Source organism: Panthera leo, chromosome B1 (genome assembly GCF_018350215.1).
Source record: "Panthera leo isolate Ple1 chromosome B1, P.leo_Ple1_pat1.1, whole genome shotgun sequence".
NCBI classification, from domain to species: Eukaryota; Metazoa; Chordata; class Mammalia; order Carnivora; family Felidae; genus Panthera; species Panthera leo.
In genome coordinates this window covers 2,943,165-2,955,265 of record NC_056682.1, presented here as the reverse complement: position 1 = coordinate 2,955,265, position 12,101 = coordinate 2,943,165, and the positions used below count along the sequence as shown (strand labels likewise).

At 44.7% G+C, this 12,101-nt stretch overlaps 1 protein-coding gene across 1 annotated transcript in view; it reads left to right on the top strand.

Moving 5' to 3' along the window:
• The window catches only part of CSMD1 (CUB and Sushi multiple domains 1), a 681,511-nt gene that overhangs the window by 491,469 nt on the left and 177,941 nt on the right, over positions 1-12,101 (top strand). Inside the window, 1 exon segment of the mRNA XM_042934172.1 lies at positions 5,627-5,743. Within this exon segment, the coding sequence (XP_042790106.1) occupies positions 5,627-5,743 (117 nt within the window).

Sequence of the window (12,101 nt, the reverse complement as noted above, 5' to 3'; positions counted from 1 at the left end):
TTATGAGAGGGAATGAGCACAGCAGGTCTGAAAGCCTGAACGTTGTTCCGTGTCAGCCTTGGGGCCTCAGGAAAATCAGGTTTCCAGAAAACAAAGTCAGAAGTCCAAATAAATGATGTGAAGTGGGAGGGATGGTATCGTATAGGAGAAACAGAGAGGCGCCCCCCCACCCAGCCGCTGCAGACGTGTCCCCTAGGATGGGGTGCAGCCCGCCCCTTTAGGGAAGCACGTGCCAACCCAGCCTTTTAAAGACGAAGATGTGCCCTGGGGCCCAGTTAGCGGTTGTCGAGAGTCCCAGGGGTTCCCTGGAACGGCAGGTGGTTTCCATTTCCCTCCTCTGTGGGAAACCTTGGAGTGTGAGGCCACGTGCGGTGTCTTGACTCTTTAAAATCTACGTGGCGTTCCTGCCGCCCAGGCCTCGAGCCCCGCCCACTGCCCATCAGCTGTAGGTCTGACTCAGACACCTTTACTCACAGCTCAGGTGACCACACGGCTTTGTCCGGTGCTGACCTCACCTGTGGACTCCGTGTGCCCGACCTGCACACCTGTTGCCTTCTTCAAACACTGTACCCCCTTCCCAGGTGAACACCGTGATGGTCACCTTTCTTGAATAACCCGGATGTTAGCTCAGCTTCCTTCTCACTCACCAAATCCGGGGTTCTTTGCCCTCGTGGGCCTGCGACCTCAATGCTCCCCAGTTGTGAGTCTCCCCCCCGAGGCCTCGGCTTTAGGATCTCACAGGCTTTGAGTGCCTCGTAGTCCCCTGCTAAGTGGTTGCCGGCCATCTGCACACGAGCCTACCCTACAGCCCCTGGTTTCGGGGCACCTCCTAGGACAGCAGGGGAACGAGAGTCCTTGCTCCTGGCCCTGCAGCTCAACCCCCCCACCCCCCCAACTTGCACACACCCCTGCTCTGCATGCCCCCCGGGATGCCCCAGGGTGCCTGCTAGTTCCCGCCTCCAGGCACAAGCCCTGCCTGAGCCCCGCCTCCTGCACCTGCGCCCCCGCATCAAGGGCCAAGGCCAGGGAAGGTAGGAGTACCTCCCATCGGTATTTGAAATGTTGATATTTTGTTCATCACAGGGTTTGTTTCTGGCTGTTGTTGTCGCTGCTGTCATTTGCATTACTTTTGAAGTTGCACCAACAGATGGCTTGAGGATCCGGGCACCTTCTTAAAGTTGGCACCCGGGGGACTTGCCTCACTGGCCTTACCCTCCCCCCAGCCCTGTCCGGGCTCCCACCCTCCGGTTGGAAAACAGCAGTGACAGAAAGTCGTTGCTACAGTGAGCGTGACTCTGCTCTTCCTTGTGCAGCTGGACTGTCACTTTCTGTAACTCGAATGGCCCTCCCTGCAGTCCCAAGGACCTTAGAGGCAGAGCCAGGTGTCAGTCACCACGGTACAGTTAGCGCACTGGGCTCTCGGTGACCCCGATGCCTGAATGACCCGTAAGTGACCGACGGTCAGACAATCTGGACTGGTACCGCAGTGATCATGGACGCCTTGTTCTTAGTGCACTCAGAAGCGCCTTGTCTCCACAACTGCCTTCAAGCACCTTCATATTGCGTGTGCCATTTCAGGAGCGAGTGGGCAACTTTCCTGAATGAATGCAGATGATTTTTAAGTTCGTTTATTTATTTTGAGAGAGAGAGAGAGAGAGAGCCGCAGGGGGAGGGGTAATGCAGAATGAGAAAGAGAGAGGGGTGGGTGGTGGGGGGAGAATCCCGAGCAGACTCACACTGCCAGCCCAGAGGCCGACTCGGGCCCAGACCCAGGAACCATGAGATCACGACCTGAGCTGAAACCAAGAGTCTGACACTCAACCAACTGGGAGCCACCCAGGCATCCCAGAATGCAGGTGATTTTAAAGGGCACAAACATCCTTAAAAGTGTCCTCTGAGCTGGTCACACATTGTTCACGATCCATTCGCCGAGGACCGTGATCGCTTAGTGCGTTTTTCCGGCACCCGCGGGTAAAGCAAGGGAGTTACGCTCTGTTACGTGTTCCTCTGCAAGCCTGGTTTTCCGACCCCTCACGCAAATCCTAGGTATTAAATGGTTTTTAGTAATATACAACTTAATCACCTAGAACGGGACACAGATGGAGCTGTGCACAGAGGAAGATAAAACGGAACCAAACGTTTACAACAGAACCGCGGCCTTTATGACAGTCTCGTGCGGGAAACAGTGGCTGTCCTGTTATGTTCATCGAAGCATGTTCGTTTAAAAGTGAAAACGTTCCCTGGTGACCAATACCTTTTACCTGAGAGTGATTTCTTGGTAAAAATAAATGTCTAGATTAGCACGTCACCTAAAACGTTGACACTTTCTGTAGAGATTTGACATCCCAGGCGCGACCTGGAAGGGAGAAACAGTAACAGGGGTACCACCTTCGGGGGACCGCCTCCTCCTCCCTGCCTCTTACCTTCAGAACATCCATCTTCCTATTTATTTGTAAATGAAGAACCTTCCCTTAAACCTGGGGACTGAAACATTTTTAACTTTGAAATGAAATCAGCTCACCACGGGGATTCAACCAAATGACGTGCCATGGCACCCAGTGTTACGTGAGGGCATGTTTTATTCAAATAGTTAACCTATATTCGTCAAGTATAATTGATTTTTATCTTCGACTTAGCATTAGCACGTCTCCTGTATTAGCAAATGTCGAAGATACGTCAGCTTCCGTAACACCTGCTGGCTCCTAACTGTTTACAAGCTCTAGAGAAAGGTTTTTCGTTGGAAGACTCACAAACAACCCACAATAAGTCTCAAAGTCTGATCTGAGAGAGCGGAAGGTTGTTTTTGTTTTTGTTTTTTTCTTTTTTCTTTTCTTTTCTTTTTTTTTTTTTTTTTTTTTTTTTTTTAAGCTAATGGCTTCTGATTAATCCAAACTGGGGAATTTTAAGACTAGAAATCCATAGAGAGATAATATTTTATTTATTAGCTCTTGGAAATTTCAAGTACTAATGAAGACAAGTTATATCAAAACACTTCTCTACAGGTTACTGAGTGTCAAGCACCACTCTCAGAGCTCAACCAATATTAACCACTTTGAACGTGACAGCAAGCCCCAGACTGGCCACGCCGTTTGCCAGGGCCCTGCCTCTGAGCTGGTATTCTCTACACCGTGGGGTCTCTCCTGCAGGGCATGGCCTGTGCCCTGGATTAAAGTTCCACATATGGTTACCAAAAAGTCAGGAATCTGCACAAAAGAAAATAAATAAACCCAGTAAGATGTCAGGTCCCCAGCTACTTTATTCCAATAAACACCTTGACCTTTGGAGACACCATATTTGCCAGTAACTCCCTGCATAGGCTGCTTAACTATAAGAGAGGGTCAGGTGTGGAGGGAGTGTCTCCGGCAGGAGGCAGGAAGTCAGTCTACCAATGGTAGTGGACCAGTAAGCCCTGGGAAGAAGGCTGAGGCTTCAGCAATTGGAACAGTGGACAAGTATAAAGTAAGACAAGTCCATTGGTGGAGTTTGAAAACATCACAAAGGAAAGAAGATTGACAGTCATCTTTTGGGAGCTCTGTTTGCATGCCTAGTCAATGACTTTCATATTTTTAGGTAAACTAAGTGAGGATTACGTGTAATGGTAACTAAATACTCAAGGAATCAGGTTGCCACTGTATATTTGAAAGGAGATCTACGCAATATCCAGGCCCTTGTCTCTGTCTTCACAACCCTGATCGTTGGCCCATGATAAACAAAGTTTGTTTGGTAAACTGTTGATGATGACTATTGATGATGACGTCCAGCATCCAAGTGCTGGGTCAGCTATTCATGTGAGACTATCCCAGTCCTCAATCGAAGACGTACATGGAGGGGCGCCTGGGTGCCTCAGGTCAGGATCTCTCGGTCCATGAGCTCGAGCCCCGCCTCGGGCTCTGTGCTGACAGCTCAGAGCCTGCTATGGATTCTCTCTCTCCCTCTCTTCCTGCCCCTCTCCCACGCACAGTCTGTGTCTCTCTCTCTCTCTCAAAATAAATAAATAAATAAATATTAAAGAATTAAAAAAAAAGACATACATAGATATTTATATTTTCTAATTCCCAATCTTCTTTTCATAAAAACTGTGTTCAAAATCAAAAGGGTCTATTTAAAAATGTCGCCTTTACTTCACATTTGTCTCAGTGTTGCTGTCATTGATACAGCATTTTCATGTCTGTTTTCCCTGTGGTTGGACATACATACTTATTCTCATTGCAAGATGAGAGCCCCAGGGAAGGGAGATCACTGCTCAGTATATTTAGGGATGCCGTGCAGATCCACCAACATGCCTTCACCAGAACTGATAGACTCGTGGGTAAAATGCATCCCAGCAGCTAGATTTTCACATACTTGTTCTCCCACAAAGAGGTCACCTTGACAGGTTCTGCTCTAAACAACAACAAAGTTCACATTCAGGGTTTTGCTGGAATTATTCATTCGTCCCACAAAACTGCATTACTTAATTTTTTTTAAAGCCTATTTCATTAATAACTTATACAATGTTGAAATCCAGATCACGATTCCCTAGCTTGGGCGATCACCATACTTACTGGACTGGATTTTTTAAGACTTTAGATTTTTCCTCCTATCAACTGTATCCTCGACACATAAAATTTTTCTATGTTGGTGATTAAAAAAGCAAAAAAAAGTATTCCGCACAGGTCCTGAGAGCTCTCTGAAAGAAGGCCTTCCACAAACTATTTTGCCTAATGAGAACACTGTTAGAATAGCAATAAAGCTTTTTAATGTGACTTCCTGGAAGAAGTGACAGCGTTTGCATTATGACTTCCAGATACAAGAAGTTGCCATTTTAATAGGTCACAAATGGTCAGGGATTCGAATTTCATCTGCTTACACACATATTATTTGACAAGTGTGTTATAAAATCAGTTGTTTCTTTATAGCCAAACCTCAGCTACAGTAGCATAAAATGTGAGTGACAGAAGTCCGGCCGGATGTGGGAGCTTACGTTAACACCCTGTCATGACGATGGATGTAAGGTTTCCTGGGGAGAAAGTGGGTTTAGTGAGCCGCACCCCAAAACAGAAAAGAATCCCAAAGGAAACGTATGCTGGTTAAAACGTCGGTCCTAGAACCAGACAGAGCTGGCATAGTATTCTGACCGCGTCGCTTAGGCAAACTTTTCATCTCTTCAGGCTTGGTTTCCTTATCTGTAAAATGGGTAATAACACGAACTTTTTAGGGTTGTATGAGAATTAAGTTCTGCAGTGTATTTACTCAGCCTGTTGGGTAGCACATAGTTATCAATGAATAGAGAGTAACTAATGCTACCACTCAATGAATAGCAACCTGTAACCTGGAAGCCATCGGGACTAACATGCATGAAATTGCACGGCACTTGACATTTAGTCGCCTTTCCTGAGTCTCCACGTACCAGAAGCAGATCCATTTGGAAAAACCGTCTTTGTTCTTAAATAGTTGACGCCCGAGAGGAAGGACCAGACCCGAGGGTAACTGAAGTGCATCGCGCTGTTTGTGTGCTGTGATTGAGGGTGAATCCACTTCTGCAGACTTGCTCTTACCTAGCACGATCCCATAGAGCAGCTGGAATTAAATCCCCTTGCTAGAAAGCCACGACCCCCAGCACTAAGTACCCTTGTCCACTTTGCAGCAACCTGCGGAGGGACACTGAGCAGCATGGGGGGAGTGATCTTGAGCCCAGGGTTTCCGGGCGCGTACCCCAACAACCTGGATTGCACCTGGAAAATCCAGCTACCTGTTGGCTATGGTAAGTGAAAGTTGTTGTTTTTTGTTTTTTTTTTTTGTTTTGTTTTTGTTTTTTTATTTAATTCCTGTAGTTTCAACTTTGTAATTTCTATCTTGGAAAGAATTCAGCTGAAGAAAAAAAAAATGTGCCTTATTCTGTTGACATAACTGTCTTTAATTGAAAGTGGCTTACAGATTTAAATAAAGCTTTGGCAGAATAACTTCAAGAACAGAAAGTTATTAAAAAATCAATTCAGCCATGCAGCTCTTTTCAAGGCAAATTAAATTAGATGGATGATGATATAGTAGGCACACGAGGTATATGTAGCATCCCTAATTCAATTATCCCTCTCTTTATTCATAATACCACCTTTTAGAATCTATTTCTGGAATTTAATAATGGTTGTTGTTTCTTTGGAACAATTTTTAAGGCTTTTTCAGGTTGCGACACATTTTAATACTGTTCCATAAGTTTTTGTAATTATGTATTGCATTGATTTCGGTTTATGAAAATGGCTTTTTATAAGATTTAGTTATGAACTTTCAGGATAGCCACCTTAAATAATTCATGACATTAATTGTTATGTACAGTAAAATCTCATTATGGCCTTTTCCAGAAACGCACGGTCTTTGTGAAATTTTGATTCCCCGCCATGCCTTTCCTTGTCTGCGCCATGATTTCCTTCATGGTTGAGTTCATTAATTTGGGTTTTCCCCACCTGTGATTTTTCTCCAGAGCACACACTGATAGGTGTACCAGGTCAGGTCCTTACTGAATGTCCTCGTGCATAGTGATTGAGGACATCTATGTGAAATGTTAGTTGGATGATGAATGAACTTAAGCCCAAGTGGACGTCGCTGCCCTAGATCATGGTTTTTTATTAGGTTTTCAAAGCTTTGGCTGAAAAACCTGTGTGCCGGATGGATGCAGCAGCAGTGATGTAGAACACGGAACAAGGAAGGGTCCCCCTGCTCAGCAGAGAGGAGCCAGGAGGAACCCCAGGCAGGAGGGCCCGGTGGGCATCGGTCGGGTGTGCGAGCACAGTCACGCTGGGGACCGACCCCGAGTGTTCCACCAGGGAGGGAGGGCAGCGTGGAAAGGCGCTCCCCCTGGGGAGAACTCATGGGAGCTTCCTGTCCGCTGAGGTCCCTAAGGGGCCAGCAGAGGTCAAATGGGACAAGGAAGGGGAGAGACCACCAAAGGTTACAGAGGCTGTTTCTTCCAGGTTTTTGGTTTGGCTTTGTTTCTTAGACCATAAACTCTCTGAACATAGGGAAATACATCTGCAGGTGCTTAACCAGTATTAGCTCAGTTACTCTCAAAAGGCCGGCCTGTTTCCTAGCATAGGGGTCTGAAGACAGGGTTCGTACAATCTTTGAGTCAGGCGGTGGAGGTGGGATCAAACATACACGTGACCCAGGCCATTCCAGCAGGGTCCTCAGGCCCTTCGGGGTCACGGGCTCATCAGGCAAATGACCACACTGGTTAAACGCAGAGATTCACAGAAACGTGGGCCCCCGCAGTCTGAGTCGGGTGTCGCACGCTCTACCAAGATAGGAGGTGTGCCTGTCTCATGGGAAAAACTGACAGAGCCGCAGAGGGTTCGGGTGAGGACTCGCTAAAACAACCCAGGAGGAGTTTAGCACCGGGCTTGGCGGGTCAGAAACGGCAACAGCAGCCAATGAAGAAGTCAGCTGGGTTTTTTTTATTATTATTCCAAGTATTTCCCACTTTGCTTTCAAATCTCATTAGAAATATATTATTCCGGAAGGGGTATAAATATTGTATTAACTTATTTTCCCAATTTGACCATTCTGTGATTGAAAAGGTTATTGTTTGGCATTTTTCCTTATGTTGTTTGTGCGTAAACCAGCGTGAAAGATACAATAATTCAGGGGGAAAAGTCAGTCAAGTTGTCTGACTTTGTGATCATGATCTATGAGCCCAAAGAAAATATTTATTTGAAGAAAGACCAAAATGGGAAAAAAGATTTATGAGATGTTATAATTAAAATAAATTAAGTTTTTAAATATTTGGTACTGCGTAATTCTGCGGTTTGAAAGTATCTTGAAGGAAAGGCAAAAAGAAACCTTGTGGCTCAAATCCTAAATACATACAAGATAATATCATTAGCCCTAGATTTTTAGAATGATGTAATTATGCCCCAGGATACAGTTGACTCTTGAATAACCTGGAGGTCAGGGGCGCTGACCCTGCATAGTTGAAAATCCACTATGACCTGATTCCACAAAAACTTAGTTAATAGTAACGTTACCATTGACCAGAAGCCTATCGATGACATGAGTACGTATGGTGTACGTTATATTTTGTAGTATATACTATATTTTTACCATAAGGTGAGCTAGAGAAAAGAAAATATCATTGAGAAAATCTTAAGGAAGAGAGACCACACTTAGGGTCCTGTACTGTAAAAAAGCTGCACAGAAGTGGACCCACACAGTTCAAACTGTGTTGTTCAAGAATCAACTGTAAATTACAGATTAAATGTAATGCACCGGGTTTGCCGGAGATACATTTTAAAATCTATAAATATCCTTCTAAAAACGAAGTTACAAATTTAGAGGAAAGGCGTCTAAGTGGTGGTAGGTCCCCCGACAGGGATTTTTCCATCCCTGCTAGAAATGCCTTCTGAGGCTTACAAAATGACAGCGCTTTTTGCTGATGTTGAGAAAACTTTACAGCCTCGCTTTCAACTCCATGGGAGAGTTTTGAAACTCTTAAGTAAGTTAATTTTATCTCTTTCTGGTCTTTTATCTCTGCTGGTTCTCCCTTGTAATAACATGGCTCAAAACACCTCCTCTCCTGTGGTCAAAAGCACGCATTTGAGATCCACGTTTTCAGCTGCGTGTGACATATTTTCATCTGGGGCATCTGAAGGTGTCACGGACTCCATTCAAATTCAAATTGATCACTTTCTTCTTTCCCTTTACTCCGTTTATTCCAGAGTGGATTCTTCTGTTTCATCCCCTGTCTGTATCTACAGCATGACCCTTCCCTGGAACTTTTCTTTCCCTCATTCTTACCTTAGCAATAATTCCTCCCAGGATCTCCCAAGTCATAGGCAGACATCAGATCACTAGCTTGGAAATTTTGAGATAGCAAGTTTGGGTCTGAAACTCAGGAAAGTGTGATTTTGTGTTAAACACTCTGGAAGTTTCTTATTTAAAAAAACAGAGAGGAACATAGCAAAGATGACTATCCTATCCCTTCATGATCATCTCTCCCTTTTTTTAAATGTTGATTTATCTATTTTAGAGAGAGAGAGAGCACACATGTGGAGGAGGGTCAGAGAGAGAGGGAGAGAGAGAATCCCAAGCAGCCTCCATACTGTCAGCAGAATCGGGGCTCAGTCCCACAAACCATGAGATCATGACCCAAGTCAAAGTCAAGAGTCGGATGCTTAACCGACTAAACCACGAGGCGCCCTTCATTTCTCCCCCTTAATCTCCCACATTGTGTCCTATCAACACCAAAATCTTAGGATCATTCTGGAACATCTCCTGTAATTACCACCCAGGACACAGCTACTATTTTCCCAGTGGGACAAGGAGGGAGATCGGGATGACATGTTTCTATGGATGACACAATAGATGTTTCACCTGGAAAACTTCTGCTGTTAAGATGATCTTGGCAACCAAGTTGGAAGATCATAATAAGAGATATTTCCTCCTTGGAAGGACAACGTGATGGGTAATTTACATCAAGTGCGGTAGACTTACCAGCTCTTCCGAATGAACATGCACTGGGCCTGTTGCTGTCAGTGCTCATGCCTGCTCCTGTCCCAGGTGTCCTGCCTCAGGGACTGCCTCTGCGTGTGCATCGGGGGCAGGGGGGTGGTCTACTCCTAGCCCTTTCTCTGTCCGAGGTTTGGGAAACCAGTCTAAACAATAGAGGTTGTGGGGTCACTGGGAAGTTCATCTAGAAGAGGGCACCGTGGGAAACTTGCTTGCATAAGACCCAACGATACGGTCAGATTTATTGTGAATGTGTACTTAAACTTGGAACATTAAATGCCAAGGAGAATGATTGCTAAGCCCAGGGGTTCTGAAATTTTGCTGCGCGTGAGAATCCCGGGTGGGAGTCACGTTGTGACAGTGAACTTCCTGCGGCTTGCCCCTTGGTGCCCTGTCTCAGCCCCGCTGGCCACACCAGGAAGAGTACTCAGCAGGGTTTTTATCTAGCACTTCCGGTATTTTGGATGAGGGAGTCACAGGTTTTGGGAAGCATTTCTTCAACTTAGGGAAGGCCACTTGTAACTGAAATAAGATGAGAAATGCACAAATGTTTTTTTCATAAGATTCTTATACATTTTATTTTCAGTAGAAATTGCTTTACCCAAAAGTGTAGAAATCCAGAGGTTTTGACACAGTGGAGTAGAGATAAAATATTATTTCGTATGAAACCGTATGATAAACCAAAACTTTAACATGAATTACAAAAAAAAAAAAAAGGAATTGCTACGGTTATTACAGAGTTTTCTTTAAAATAAGTTCTATTTCCATACTTTTAAAGTTAGTTCTCTCATTTCTTTTTTTTTTTTTTTTTTTTTTTTTTTTTAACGTTTATTCATTTTTGAGACAGAGAGAGACAGAGCATGAACAGGGGAGGGGCAGAGAGAGAGGGACACACAGAATCTGAAACAGGCTCCAGGCTCTGAGCTGTCAGCACAGAGCCCGACGCGGGGCTCGAACTCACGGACCGCGAGATCGTGACCTGAGCCGAAGTCGGCCGCCTAACCGACTGAGCCACCCAGGCGCCCCAGTTCTCTCATTTCTTTAAACGCGATCTCAAATATCTGCGTGTATATTCCTGTGGTCTCGATTTTCAGTTCTGGTGGTGGGTTGCTTGGGGCATTCGTGGCTGTGCTGCCGGTAAACACAGATGAACCCAGTTCCTGCAGCCACAGGGATAGTCCACAGAGGCGGAACGTGGTATCGTTGCCTTTCTTGATGAATTTCGTTCACGGAGGATTTTACTGGGGTGCTTTGAATCATTCCCTACCACTGGATTGCCCAGGACCAGCTGAGAGGGATTATCCGATCCATTAGTTAAGCAGCTGCCAGCTTAGTCAAATAACTCTTTTGATTCTGTCATTTCTTTCCAATGCCTGTGGATCAATCGATAGTTTCATTAAACAGGCAAAATGATTAGTTGCTTCGGCAACATGTGAAAACCACCTTTGTCTCACGTTGCTGTTATTTGTCCCGGTGACAACCGTCTCCTGCATCCAGTCTCAGGGAGAGAACACAGCTCTTCTCTCCAAGTGCTGGAGGGACTTTGCGCGGAGGGGTGGGTGGGCAGGAAGTATGGCGAGTGCTCACGTCTGGGGGCTCCGAGTTGGGTTGACTAGAAAGCTTAGTTCCATCAGTCACTGGGGTTGTGAATGTGCCCAAGTTACCAACAGTGTTGTTGAACCTCATTTCCTTATCTTTAAAATAAACATAATAAAACATCATCTCATGGGGCTGCTCTGATTAATGCAGATGCTGGATATGGAGTAGGGCATTATTTGGCCGTTAGCCACTTTTAGTCACAAAACCAAATGCCCTAATGATTTTTACCCTGTTTTCTTTCCTCGTCACGGATTTCGGTTGATATTTTGGGTTGCTTTGGCACAAGCCCCATCGACACAGAATTTCTGTCTCTGCTTTCTTGAAATTTTCTAAAGGCACAGTCAACAAAAATACAACCGTGATTTTTTTTTCCTTTGTCTCTGCCTTTTCTGTTTAAAAACTACTGCACCAACTTTGCAGGCCACGCTGTCCAAAATGACCATGTCTTTGACCATCTAGAGGCGTATGTAGGCAGGCTATAAAGGACACTTCAGAAGAGTCACTCTTGCCGTGCATTTATTATGCACAGAAGATAGTAAATAGAGCACTTAATATTCACAAGGTCTATCATCCAAAAAAAAAAAAAAAAAAATGAAGGTTTCACTCAGAAGTCAGGGTCACATTACTTTTTAAAGTTTTGTCAAATCCAAAATCAAACGTTCTTTGTGCAGGTGACTTTTCCTGACACTTAATTTTCAGTGTGGACGATACTCAGAGCACAACAATAAGATGCTCCGTAAATTCCACCAAATGGACATTCAGATTGATTTTTCTTGTTGTAATAACACATTTTTGTCAGCATTTCATGAGATAATGAAAGGATAGCTAGGCTATGCTTATTTCAATCCCTTCATTTTGGCTTTATGATGTCAAATCGGACACAAGTCACTGAAAATTAGATAGCTAAGTAATTCTGTTTTAAACCAGATTAGAACTGGGCTCTGTTCTGTTCCATCTCCTGATGTGTGTTAAGAGGTTTGATATGTGGCTGGATACTTTATCCTGATTAAAATGCTAATTTTTTC